Source organism: Neltuma alba, unplaced genomic scaffold (assembly GCF_004799145.2).
Source record: "Neltuma alba isolate B1F8T4 unplaced genomic scaffold, ASM479914v2 tig00010929_pilon, whole genome shotgun sequence".
Classification (NCBI taxonomy): Eukaryota; Viridiplantae; Streptophyta; class Magnoliopsida; order Fabales; family Fabaceae; genus Neltuma; species Neltuma alba.
This window is the reverse complement of record NW_021635704.1, coordinates 445,217-458,930: the sequence shown is the minus strand read 5'-3', so window position 1 is coordinate 458,930 and position 13,714 is coordinate 445,217. Positions and strand designations below refer to the sequence as shown.

At 36.1% G+C, this 13,714-nt stretch overlaps 1 protein-coding gene across 1 annotated transcript; it reads right to left on the bottom strand.

The window, feature by feature from the left end:
- Positions 1-5,469: 5,469 nt before the first annotated feature.
- LOC114760065 (uncharacterized) lies at positions 5,470-13,456 on the bottom strand. Its single transcript, XM_028949318.1, is given in 11 exon segments — positions 5,470-5,501; positions 5,582-5,673; positions 5,938-6,101; positions 6,354-6,545; positions 6,632-6,978; positions 6,981-7,040; positions 7,287-8,532; positions 9,119-10,806; positions 10,808-11,896; positions 12,868-13,118; positions 13,186-13,456. Coding segments are annotated over 10 exon segments (5,094 nt in total). The 5' UTR covers positions 13,052-13,118; positions 13,186-13,456.
- Between the last annotated feature and the right edge of the window lie 258 nt (positions 13,457-13,714).

Sequence of the window (13,714 nt, the reverse complement as noted above, 5' to 3'; positions counted from 1 at the left end):
ATAAAACAAACTTACAATTGAAGATATGCTGAGTGTCAAAAGCAAAGGAACAGATGAAGAATTTAGATGCCGAAAGTGAGCCACGCTCTTAAATGTAAAAGTTAAAAATGGCATTTATTCTTAATATTCTTCAGAGCTATATTCTATATATAAATATATATATACTCCTCCGGTCCTAATTATAAGACCCAATTGACTTATTTGAGGAGATTAAGGAAGTAAGTTAAGTTGGTTATTTATAATAAATAAGTGTTGTCATTCCTAAAATATCCTTACTAATTAAGTATATTGGCTAAAACTATCATTATTAGAAGGATTATCTTGGAAAAAAATGCATAAATATAATAAACAAAATGGATTGGGTCTTATAATTAGGACCAAATAAAAAGTCAAATTGGGTCTTATAATAAGGACCGGAGGAGTATATATATAAGAAAATACTTACATCAAAGTCCTTTAAATCTATTACGTCAATTTTTTTTTCAAAGCAAAAGTTTCGTCCTAATGGAGACAATCCTGTTCGAGATGCTGTAGGATACTAAATATGGATATATCTCTCAGTGAGGACTCGAATCTTGTTTTGTCATATTGTGAGAGATTAACTATTTTTACTAAATCCAACTCCTATTGGTCTTATGGTCCAACCCTACAGGTTTCTTTTATGTGTGTGCATCTATATCTACATTATAATATTTGAAGTTATCTTTCATAAAAGTCAATATTAAATAATCGATGTAAAAATAAAATGTATATATAGTAAAACATATTATTTAAAAATCGTAAACAATGCAATTATTATATAAGGAAGTTCACCTAACTTTTGTTATATATTGCTTAGCTTTCTCTTTTTGTCACTGTGTTCATTCTCAACCCGTCTACTTCTTTTTCCTTTATTTTTTAATTAATCAATATATATATATAAAAATAAAATGTATATATAGTAAATCATATTCTTTACAAATTGTAGACAATGCAATTATTATGTAACTAAGTTCGCCTAACCTTTTGTTATATGTTGCTTAGCTTTCTCTTTTAGTATTGTGTTCATTCTCACTCTTCTACTTTTCATTCCTTTTTTTCCTTTTTTTTATTTTTTAATTATGCACTACTTTGTTTTATTTTCTTAACCACCATGCCATGGCAGACATAATTAAATGTGCATTTGTAGTTAAATTAAACTTTTGAGACGCGGCACATCATCATATTCATGCATGTCTATAAACTACTAAAACTTAAAAGATTGAACTAACAATTCTTTAGTAACACAATTTATTTTTATTCTTTTACTCCGCTCCTCCAGTTTTATATATATAAGAGAGCTTTTTTTTAGAGATAATATACTTTTATTTATGAGAGATAATAATAGTTTATCAAAAGTTTTCGGTATCCTTTCTTACTTTTGTTCTTGTTAATTATTGGTTTGTCTTATTGCATCAATTAGCCACTTGTTTGTCCATTGGCACTCTATCATAAGGGTATAAGTTATAATTTTCACATATTTATTAATTTTTACTATATTTTTATTTAAATAATTCAATTATTGGCAGAAAACACACGAAGAACTTGTAATCCATTAGTTTATGAAGTACACTTAAGATCAAGTTCTCTATATCTACTATGTCAAGTTCTCCAATCAAACACATGTTAACTTTTAATATTATTGAGTTATAAGCTCACATGAAAAAAAGAAAGAAAGTACACTTAAGATCAAGTTCTTTATATCTATTATGTCAAGTTCTCCAATCAAACATAACTATGTCTTCTATTTTTGAAATGTTAACTTTTAATATTATTGAATTATAAGCCCACATTGAAAAAAAAAAATGAAAGATATGATTATATGTGATTGGAGAACTTTATATAATAGATAAATAACCTGACCTAAGTATTCTTAGTTTATTGTGTTAATTTGAAAAAAAAATTATAGCTAGAGACTTGAAAATAAAAATATTTGTGCTCAAGGTTTTTTTTTTTTAAAAAAATAGGAGTCAAATGAAGAGTACACACAGACATATCAATGCACAAAAACAGTGCATAGATTTGATCCTATGACTTTCCTTCTATAGAGAGGGAATGGTGCCACTAGACCTGAGGGTCTTTGGCTGTGCTCAAGGATTTTAAATTCGGTGCCATTTAAAATTTTATATTTGAAAATCAACATAATTCTGTTGAAAAGTATAATATATTTAGAAGAGTTTGAGCTTTTTGGGTAGTTAAGATACGAGAAAATCGTAGGGGAAGATCCTTTGGCCAACACAAATGAAAGCAAATTTTGTAAGTATATGTGAATCAAATCAAAGGTAACAAGTTGAAAAAAAAAAAAAGAAAGGGCACTTAAAAACATTGAATATGACAATTTGACAATGAATGGTTTGGTTCATTCATGTGTCTCCTCAATCTTAAAAACGACGGTGTTTGTTTGGTCCACTCATAATATTTTTGTATTCTTCTGAACTGCCCATTCATTTATGTGTGAATCTCACTGGATCCATGTAGCATCCTCTTCATTGGCTGTACTTTCCTCAATTTGCAGATTTGTATATTCTCATTCACAGGAAATCCACTGCTTTTTTTTCCCGCATTCGATAATCCCATTCAAAGTACTATCAGACACTAAATGTGGATATTTCTATTAATGAGGATTCGAATTTTGATTTGACAAGTTATAAAATATCAGTCCTTTCTGTTAGACCTAACTGTTGTTGGTACGAGAAATCCACTTCTCTTATTTAGTATTTACCCTTCTCATTTTATAATATTGATGTTTAAAAATTGAATTTTTTTTCATTAAAAAGAAAGAGAAAAGAACATTTAAAGTACAATGTTCATATCACCACTGAAAAGAAAATAAAAAGAGCCTACTGAAGAAACCGAGATCATTAATAAAAAAATAAGCATTGGAGAAGGATTTAAACATACAAAGGAGATCAGGCCAAATCCAGATCCAGTTCTTTAGAAAAGCCGATTTAGTGGAAATGGCCATCAGGTTATGATGAGGTCGCCATTTATGGCACTTGAGTTTTGAGTATCCAATAGATCATGAGTCGTAATAAACTTAGAAGGTGATACTCCCAAGCGAGCATTAAACAGTTGAATTTGAATAATATATTCTGCGTTACTACTTTTGATCTTTAATATAAAAACTCGATTAACTTTTATTTTAATCATAAATATGAGATCTCAATCCACTTTGTCTCTCATATTTATCTATTTTTTCTAAGATGGTTCTTGTAATAATAGTAGTTCTACCCAATATATTTGATTAATAAAGATATTTTAGAAAAGACAATATTTATTTATTATAAATAACTAATTAAATTAATTTTTTTAATTTACTTAAATTAGTCAATTAGTTTTTATATTAAGAAAAAGAGAGGTAGTATTACCCAACTTCTCTCATTTGTTGGCTCGGAAAGTCAACCCCTGACGAATCCGTTAACATTGTGTTGCGTCTATGATGGAATATTCCTTGGGCTAAAGATAATTTTAAGTAGCCGCTTTCAAAATCATACTCAAATTGCTGAGGAAGTATTTTTGAATTCGAAAATGAATAAAAAAAATTATGACTAAAATTTAAGAATACCCCATATTAATTTATAATTAAATGGTACAAAGATGAATGATTTTGTTCAAACATAATAATTGCCAAAATTTCAATAAAATAAAACTAATATAATACGATAGATACTGTGGACACACATTTATTTTGTGCCACTCTGCATGTTTCATACTACTTTCACATTTCAATGAGAAAATAAGACCTCCGGCCATTAAAAAAAAAAAAGAGTTTCATTAATAAATGAATGCTTGTAATAGCTAATGTTACTGCAGGTTGTATACGTATTCATTAGCACAATAAAAGTTAATCAATCATATAATTAATTAGGATGTGCATATATAACTAATTAGTGAATTAATATAAGTTGATTAAGCATTTTCTGTAAATGGCAAATCCTTCAAAATATGTGCACCATATTTTGCCATTGCCGATTAGTGCAAACAGAGATTTTTTTTTTTTTCCTGATCTATAGTGCTTAATTTGTAAGTTGAGATAAATTTTTGTAACTTGCGATAATATTGTTGATTGATTTTTTTTTTTTACTAATAAATACCTAGTAAGCAAAACATAAGATGCTTTAAACACGACACCGTGAGAAATCGAGTGTGCTAATTACTCTTCCGTTGAACTCTAGTATGTCAGTTACTCTCTGAATAGATTTTAGTAGCAAAAATGTTCTTTCAGCCAAAGTCAATCACTTTTTTTTTCCCGCCAAATACCCAAAAGTCAATCAGTTAATGGTAAAAATTAATATCTATTAGTTTAAGGACAACATTTCAACAATTTTGACATATAAAAGGCAAAATTACCTTGACAAAAATAATCTGCAACTCTTCTGTGAATATTTTTGTGTTTGTTGGCCAATAATGTTTTCACCTTTAGGAAAAAAGAAAGAGGAAATAGCAAATTTTTGTAATATTCAATAATCGTCTTTATTTTTTATAGCTAATTTTTTAATTATAAATATGATATGGATACAAAAACATTGTCCTCCTAAACCACGCACCTTAGACAAATATAACGGAAATCCTAAAATGTATCATAGCTTCATTTATCATCTCACTTCCCCTGAGTGAGTCCATTGTGATGCACAAAACAAAAGTGAGTTGTATTACTCAACTCTTATATACAGTAAAGCCTTTTTTTTTTTTGTGTCCCATATCTTTGTTGATATTGCGTAGATACATTTTTTATATATTACAGAGTTACCTAAAACAAACAAATTCACTAATCATGATTTGAAGTAGTACAACTTTGCTTACATTTTGATCCTGCACTAAACATTTTTTTTGCATTACATTAAGAAAATGAAATACAGTATACTACTTTTGTATTATATATATAAATACACAAATTGGTAAAGTAATATATTGATATATTCCAAATTTCTATTTTAATGTAGAATTATATTATCTGAGACAATGTTCAGGTGATCCTTAATTAGTTTTCATACTTGAAGTATGTTTATACAAAAAAATTAAATAATCCATAAAATAAACTTATATGCTTATAATCTACTATTTATATATTATTTCCACCTTCTCTCATTTTGTTTGCACAAAAGAGTCTAATATGCACCTAACCTTCAACTATTCTCCCAGGTTAATAATACACCAAAACCCAAAAACTACGTGGCATGTTTCAGGTCACACCAAATCAACAACGCCATGAATTGTTGAGAAACAAGAAACCTCCTCATAAAAGAGCAAGGGTCGTGCATAGTGCACCTGTGACAGCCTCGTGCCTTCATCTCCTTCCACGAGTAGCTAGAAAGAGCATGAACGGAACACTCCTCACGTTTTACCTCATTCTATTCCTTTCTCACTAACCTCAATCAGCTTCTCTTTCTGTACATCTATCTGAGCCTCCTTGGAGATCAAGAACAAAATAACACTTGCTTTCTGGAAACCCTACTTACCTTGAAGTTTTCGAGGCAGGAGAACTACAAAAGAAGGAAATTATGGCTTAGATTGTTGACAGAGTGATTATTCCATAAACTTGTGACGTCTATGAATAGTTTACCTTCTGAAATATTGCAAAAGCTTTGCAGAGGAAATATGGTTTCTGGATCTACCAATTTCTGGGAAGAAACTGCCGAGTACAGGCGTTGTTTACTGCAAAAAGCAGAATGACTCTCAAGTGTGATTAGGCGAGTGGATATTACAAAACATAAACAATGAGACTATGTGACACTTGCAATCATCTCAGCTGCTGAGTAAATTCTAGATCTGAACATGCATCTGTATGCTTTACATGTGATTGAAGCTTTTTATTTAATTTGTTCTCCTAATTTCATTTTGAATTGTGAATGTCAGTTCACAATGAGGGTTTCCAATCCGAGTACGTCATCACTAACGGAGGGAGAAAGAGTCACAAACCTTGACCATGAAGGGACAAATTTATTATTATCTGTACGGTCATCATCGTCTTCGTCTTCGTCATCTGAACCTTTGTATGGAGAAATGTCATATGATTGCTCTTCAATCGTGTTTTGGGCAATCAAATTGTCATTTCCAGTTCCTTTGATCGTATTGCCTATTATCTGTGGAGAAATTTAATCCCATGATGGTTATAAAAAGCAAACGCTTCAACTTTGAGTAAAAATAATATGCATTGTCAGGAGCAACGAGAGCATGGAGATTCCCGGACACCCTTCCTCCATTTCTTGGTGTTTGTATTGGAAAGCAAAATATATATATATATATATATATATAGAGGCCCTCGAGTAATACCGAACTACTGTGAAATCACTTAAAATGCAAGGTTTTGAGAAAGCCATAGCCACAGATGTTACCTTTTCTTTATTACCACAATCATTCACGGCTTCAGAATGTTTTAGGCTTTCTTTCGTTTCATCAGTCATTGGGTTCTTGCTGGTAAAAGTTTCCGCCAATGGAATTCTCATTTTGCCTTCTCGATTATCTTCCAAGTTCTTGCATTTTTCTCTTCCATCCATACAATCCTTGCTTTCATTTTTTCCATCGAGCTGGACCAGAAAGACAAGTATTAGCATTTTTCAAAGTAAAAAAATAAATGAAAAGAGCAATATTTAATAAGAAAGCGGCGTTTTACAGCATCGCGGCATTTTGTTCCTTTTTCTTCTTTCTTAGCACCTAACTTCTCACGCTCTTGGTGCTTCGTCTTTGCTTCCTCAACACGCTTCCGTTTTCTTTCTTTCTCAATTCTTTCTTCCTCCCCCCTCTGTTTTGCTTCCTCAACCCGCTTTCTTTTTCTTTCTTTCTCGATTCTTTCCTCCTCCTCCCTCTGTCTCTTCTTAGCAGCTAGTTCTGCCTCCCGTTTCTTTCGTTCCTCCTCTTTCTTTCTGTTCTGCAGCTCCAGCTGCCTTCGGTTGTCTTGCTCGATTCTTTCCCGCTCAAGCCTCAAAGCTTCCTTTTTCAACTTACGTTCGTTCTCTTCTTTTCTGCCATACGCTTTGCGGCCTCAGCAGCCTCAAGGGCTTTAACTTTAATGTCCCTCTTCCCTAGACGTTCACAAACAATGATAAGGTCATAAAAGAAAAATATCAACCCATCGACCATACCTATGGAACATGATAGATGATAACATTAACCATAACATTATAAAGAATACAGCCACTAACGACGAAGTGCCAACACAAGTATGCATATTTGGGTTGCGAAAAATACAATGCAGTTGTGGTCAAATAAAATCGGGGCTGCTGCAAGTTATATTAACTAAGGTAAATGAACTAAATAAGATCAATTACCTGTAGTAACTTCTGCTGCTTGTTTCTGTTGTACAAGAGGAATGAAGGATGTGATGTTGGATACAATATTGCTGCACGAAGACTTCCCACCGGGATAAGCGGGACCCTTATTGATGCTGTTTTTGCCAGATAACTTTGGCCTACTGGATCTATTGCGAAGCGATTCAGTGGTCCTCCTAGCATGATTTGTTCCTCGCGATATACTCTGGTTCTCCTTCCCCTTACCAGTGAATCTTCTCCTGCAGGCACTACTCTTTTCACGTATCTGTTTTTCCTGATTGCTAGTCCCACAGAAGCTGAACTCTCTGGCTAGACCACATCCATCATCCAATATATCATCTTGGGAAACTAATGAAGGCTTTGCATCATCCGTAATTTCCGCAAGTGGTTCTCTTATGATCGAGCCAGTCGTCCCTTCTGGACGAATCCTATTTTGGAAAGTATTAGCAATTTCATCCGCAGCTTCATTTTCTTCATCAATACAGGGCAGCTCCGGTTTCGAACTTTCTCGTTTCCCTGAACTGCCATATTTTGAATTAATTTTATCCCATAGAGTTTGAATGGGAGAAACACAAGCTTTCTTGATGTCCCACGTTGATTGATTTTTGCAATTTGGTAGGCAATCAGAAAACGACTTTCCACTCTCACCATTTGCAGGAAGGGAAGTCCTTATACCCATCATGCCCTCGACAAGTCCATTTGGTAAAGACTGATAAATATCCGGCATCTTGTGTAATCTATATGGGTTTGAAGAAGAGCAAAACGGAGAATGCACGAAAGTAGAACTACTAAGGCGCTCCAGAATGGAGGCATATTCATCTGTATCACTTGAGAAGTTCAACTTTTCTAATTCAATCTGATCTCCATCAGTGCATCGCCGCGCCTCATCTGGTTGGATAATGAAACTTTCAATCTCGGGTGCAGTTTCATCTGTATCAATCAGATCCGAGCATTGAATCCCCTGAGAGACAGATGGACCTTCTAAGAGCATAGCAGTCTCTCCCAGATAAATCCTTCCCGAACTGCTTTCTTTTGCATCCAGGCTCTTGTCCATGGTGCACTGCTTACTTGAACCAATACCAAAACCACATGAATTTGTCACAACCTTTTTCGCCGTCAAACAATTGTGAGAGTTGCTAGAACCCTGTTCAGTCAAACAAGGTGCAAAAGATTCTCCTAATCCACTTGAAGTGAAAAAAAGAACAGTATTGCTACTTGTGTCCCTTCCATCCAAGCTAAATTTCTGCTGACAAGAAAATCATTTAAAAAACTGTTCTAGGGAAAGCGGACAGGAAACATTTGCAGAAATTTGAAGGGCTCAGTTGCTCACGCCATTCTTGCCCAATGCAACATTGTTTGTGAATACAAGCAACAAGCATATTGAAAGATTAACGCCATCCAAAGACAGAAATAGGCCAAACTGAAAACCACACTGCTTTCAATGTTCCGTGATTCTTCGAACTATCATTAACATAACTAGAAAAAGACTATCAACAGACACTCCAACCCAAAATATCTAAATTAAAAGAACAATATTATAAATCTACAGTATCAATCTATTCGATTTTATTATAATATATTGATATACTTATTTGCTATAAAAAAATGTAGCGGTCCATCAAAATATATCAATTTATGTATATGCCAAAGCATACTGCATGACAATTATTATCTAAAAAGTTGAAAAGTTTTAAATGCCATATAGTGGCGCTGAAAGCAACTTTCACCATTCCAAAATATACGGTAGACTCAGTCAACGCTGATCATTGGAGTAGAAAATCGTACAAATTCAATCTCAACAATTCTAGAGTCTAAAAAAGAAAATTCGGTACCTGGTCCGATATTATTTCAAGGGAAGACCTTTCCATTACGTGGCATCCCTCGGTATTTTGCATTTCTTCTGCTATGTAGTCACTGGCATGCGAATTTTCTATATCCTCTTGATGAGATGTCAAATATTGAACTTCTGTGCTAGCCTCTCCGTCGTCTTCTTTAATGTCAAAGTTCCCACTCACCAGCCTTGGGTTACTAGACTCATGTTGCTTTTCCAGATGGCTAGGAGAGGCGGTTAGAGATCTCTCTGCCTGACTTCCAATCTTTCTTCTCTTATGCTGAGGGCAAGAATGGTTATCAGAGGCAAAACTCCCTGTGGAATTTTTCGGAATCCGGAGTTTTCTTGACAAACCGGCGACTTTTTCATCGTTGAACCACTTCCCCCTCGATAAGCTGTTATTTTGATGTAAGCAAACGCCAGAACCTGTGTCCCGGTTTGTCGAAGAAAAGTCCGGTTCATCCATGGCAGCTGTAGACCCAACTGGAATAACGGTAACAGTTTGAACTGCATTTCCAAGCGGATCACTACCAGTAACTGCTGTAGAACAAGTGTCCTTCATTATTCTAGAACTGCATTCATCACCTCCCGCATTAATGTTTTCTAAAACAAGTTTGGATGCCACAGCTTCCTTTGGAAAACTTCCAGATGAATTTTGAGAAGCAGTTTGTGATGGAATTAAGCCATTCGTTGTGGAAGGTAAGTTCTGACTTCCTATGGGAGCATGCTGACATAACTGCTTCTGAACCCCAAATGACTGTGACTTGGATGACATGACGCCTCGCGATTTCCTGGCTGCATCAGTCTCCTCGGCATCGCTTTCACAAGATCTCATTTGAGGGCCGTCTTCTCTGACCGTAGCTTCCTGACTCCCCAGCAATTGCGCATCCAGGGAAAAGTTGCATTTCTCTTCGCATAAAAGAGATGATACATTGTCATCCAAATATCCTGGCTCTAACATGGTCAAAGCTCCTTTACCAGGCGACACGCCCTGTCCTCCTGCTTTCAGATCGGCACCTGGAATTCCATTCATACTCTCTTCAACATTATCAAAGTCAAGTTGTTTGGGCTTCACAGACATAACAAAATTAGAGGGTGGCGGCCTCGAGACTGAAACGTCCAATCCAACTCTAGGGGACGACCCTGAACAAGATTTACGTTTATCAACTAAAACATCGAACTCTACAGCATCTTTCGCAACAGTTCCAGCAGCTCTGTCATCAATATTACAAGTGACATTGACACCTGATATTATATTTTCTCGAGCATTCAAGGATTTATCGGCCACAACTGTTTCAGCATGCAATGATTTCTCAAGCAAAGACTTCCTCAAAGTAGAATGTCTGCTATCTAAATCGGCAGAATTCACATGCCTCAATGATCCTTCAGTTCTGGACGTAGTCGCAGCCCTTGTATTCCCACAAGAAGCTGTTGCTGCAACTTCTGTATCTAATTTGCAATCCTTTTCACTTGAAGAGGAGTTGGAACTTTTATCAGCAAAAATGTGGCTGACAGACTTTGATTTTCCTTCAGTGGTCTTCACTTCTACTGCACATAAATCTGGATCCTTCTCACAATGGAAGGAACTAACAACACGCATTGCAGGAGGCTGTAAATGCTGTGAAACTGAAGGTTGAGGTGATTTTGTTGTTTCCCGATTGACTTTAAAGAACCACCATGCATCAAAGCATCCTCATTAGGTGCCTGGAAAAAACTTCCAGGCAATCTTCTAATCTTAACATTGCTTTCTTGTTCGTCGCTGCAGCAGCCGCTATCTTTGGTTGTTTTCCTCTGACATTCATTTCATAATCACAGGTTTCGCTGAAAAAAGTCCGTCCACCGTTAACTACTGGTTGCATAGAATCTGGTGGTTCGACTTCGTTGCCGCCAGCCAAGGCACTTTCATGCTTCTGCAATTCGTTATCACATTTTTTTTGGCTATTACTTCTAGATCTTGTTACTTTCTTACTAAAAGCATTGTCTTCTGTTTCCCTCCTCTGATAATCTCCTTTATTTGTTTCCTTAGCTTCGCAACTTCCATTTGAAAACCAAGGGGCATCAACTGGCCCCGATCGGTTGATCACATTATTAGACTCAGGACCATCTTCTTTCACTTCGGAAGAACTAACCACATCCAACGAGTTGGGTTTCAGTGCTAAGCTTCTAGATCTCGTAACGCGACCAGAATAGTTAGACTGATCATTTCTCTGAGTCGAACACTCACCTCTTTTTACGTCTTCCGCAGCACAACTGTGAATATTGCTATTAGAAGCTTTCGCTAATTCTGACCCTTCGAAATGGTCCAAGTGCGGGGAAGAAGTTGCAGAGCCTGTTTTTCCACTAGCACAAACATCAATATAATTATCATATCCTGAACAGCTTTTAGCTGCCTTTGCACTATGACGGAGCTCCAGAGCCCTCTGTCTTGACTTTGATCTTTGCAACTTTGCCAGGGAGAGAGCGGGGTCGTTGTAACTGTGTGAGATTCTTGATTCCATCTGAATTTGAGGAGATATAGCTGTAGAATCCATTTCTGGGGCACTAAATGAGGAACGTCCAACATTATTGACAGAGCAATCTGGCAAATTTGAAAATCCATCTCCTGCGCCGATATCTCTATTTACAGCATGGAATTCATTATGTAAACAACTTTGAGACTGACCATCATCAGTTGTAGCAACCACGTTGCCCTGCCGATTCCAACCACGATCAGAGATAGGATTTGTAGACTGTGCTCTTGATAATAGCGCTCCAAATATAAGATCATCTTCATTTAAATCTGCACGTGCAGAAATTACTTTTAATGGATCAGGATTAAATATCCCAAAGCAGAATTGGCCGACATATACTGGCCCAAATACAACCAGATGAGAAGTACTACTCGAATTTAATGTATAAATAAGAGCATATAAATCAACCTAATCCCCCCGGGTCCTGCCATGTTTTACAGATAAAAAAGGAAAGAAATAATAGAGAACTGAAGTAGTGTTCAGTATCAGAAAGTTGAAGCATGGCATAACATTGGAAATAAAATCAGACAACACCTCAAAATTTTTAAGGCTTCGAGACATGGAAAAGTCGTAGATCTGAAATTACGTATAAAATGAAGTATAACTATTGTGAACCGGTGCGATATAAGGTTTACCTCTTGTACCATTAACCAAAAATATACTGGATCTTCCCTATCATAATGGCCCGCTTCAATTACTTACATCATATGGGAGACATTACCTGTAACTATAAACTTCTCTTAAACCCCAATTTTCCTGCAAACCAATGTTTTTGACAGAAAAAAATAAAATCTTTATGATTTTCCTCTTTTCAGATCAGTGTGCTTCTTGTTTACTACTTCAATTTATACTCCTGATGAACAATATTTGGTGGACAATACTCAGTATAATGCTAAAGGAAACATATGACAAATAAAACCATCGTGAATTTTCACAGCGACACTATGATATCACAGTTATTGAAATTTAGCCGGGGAAAAAAAATTGCAATCTCTTCCCTCCCCAGCCCCCTCTAAGTTTCATATCGAAAGAAAAAGCCATAAAACAAGGAAACACTAGAAACAAGTTGGTCCTGTGAGAGTCAACGTATGGTTGAATTTTCACTCTCGAGGGTGGAAACTAATCTACGGACTTCCAAATCCATATTATGACCCTAAAAACACTAATGTCAGGTCAAATAAGCCCAAGTCATGGGCGTTGAGAGAAGAAATGGTTTCTGAGGAAGGAGATGAAGCATTACCTTTGGGATCTGAGGTAAGGGAGGTAAGCATAGGGTTGGACAGCCATGGAGGAGGGACAATTCCGTCGATAAGGAGTTTAGACACAAGGTGCTGGTCGAATAGATGACACTGACGATGGGCCTGATCGATTATTCGCTTCTTCTTCTCGAAGATTTGAATGAACAGCTTCTCTATCGCCGACATTGATCAGAGGATTGGCAGGAAAGCGCAGACGCCGACGTGATGGAGATAGAGGATAAGAGCTCGCGTCCTGAATGTGTAAGGCAAGTTATTGATTATCTCCAGAAATTGCACCCATAAAAAGCATTTTGAATTACCTCAGGATCAAAAGTTAAATTTCGTCGCCGATAGACTGCCTCGGTCACCGAAACCTATCCCCGCCGATGAACGACGACCTCCACTCATCCCACTCAAATTGTCTAACTAACACGCCGACCTAGCACGCCGAAAAGCTCAGATTTTTCAGTTACTCAGTCGGTTGTGGCAATATATACAAGCAGACTGACCCCACGTCCTTCGCAGAAGCCATAGATCGAGATCTAGATACAATTTTTCAAATTACGGAAACCAGATATCGTGGATAGACATATTGAATGAAGCTCAGGCGTCAGGGTCTTCGTTTTGGATGAACGGAAGAGACGAGCTTCGCGCTTACCGCGCATTCGAATTCAAATTCAGGGTAGAAACGGAACTCGATAGATCATGCGGATTCGGATCGGTTTGGTTTGCTGGGCCTACCGTCTTGTTTGCATGTGCGACATATGTTAGTACTGGACCACGCCGGATTCGGGTCAGCCCGGACTTGATCAATAATGGCCACTTGTAATTCCTATCATATTTTGAGCC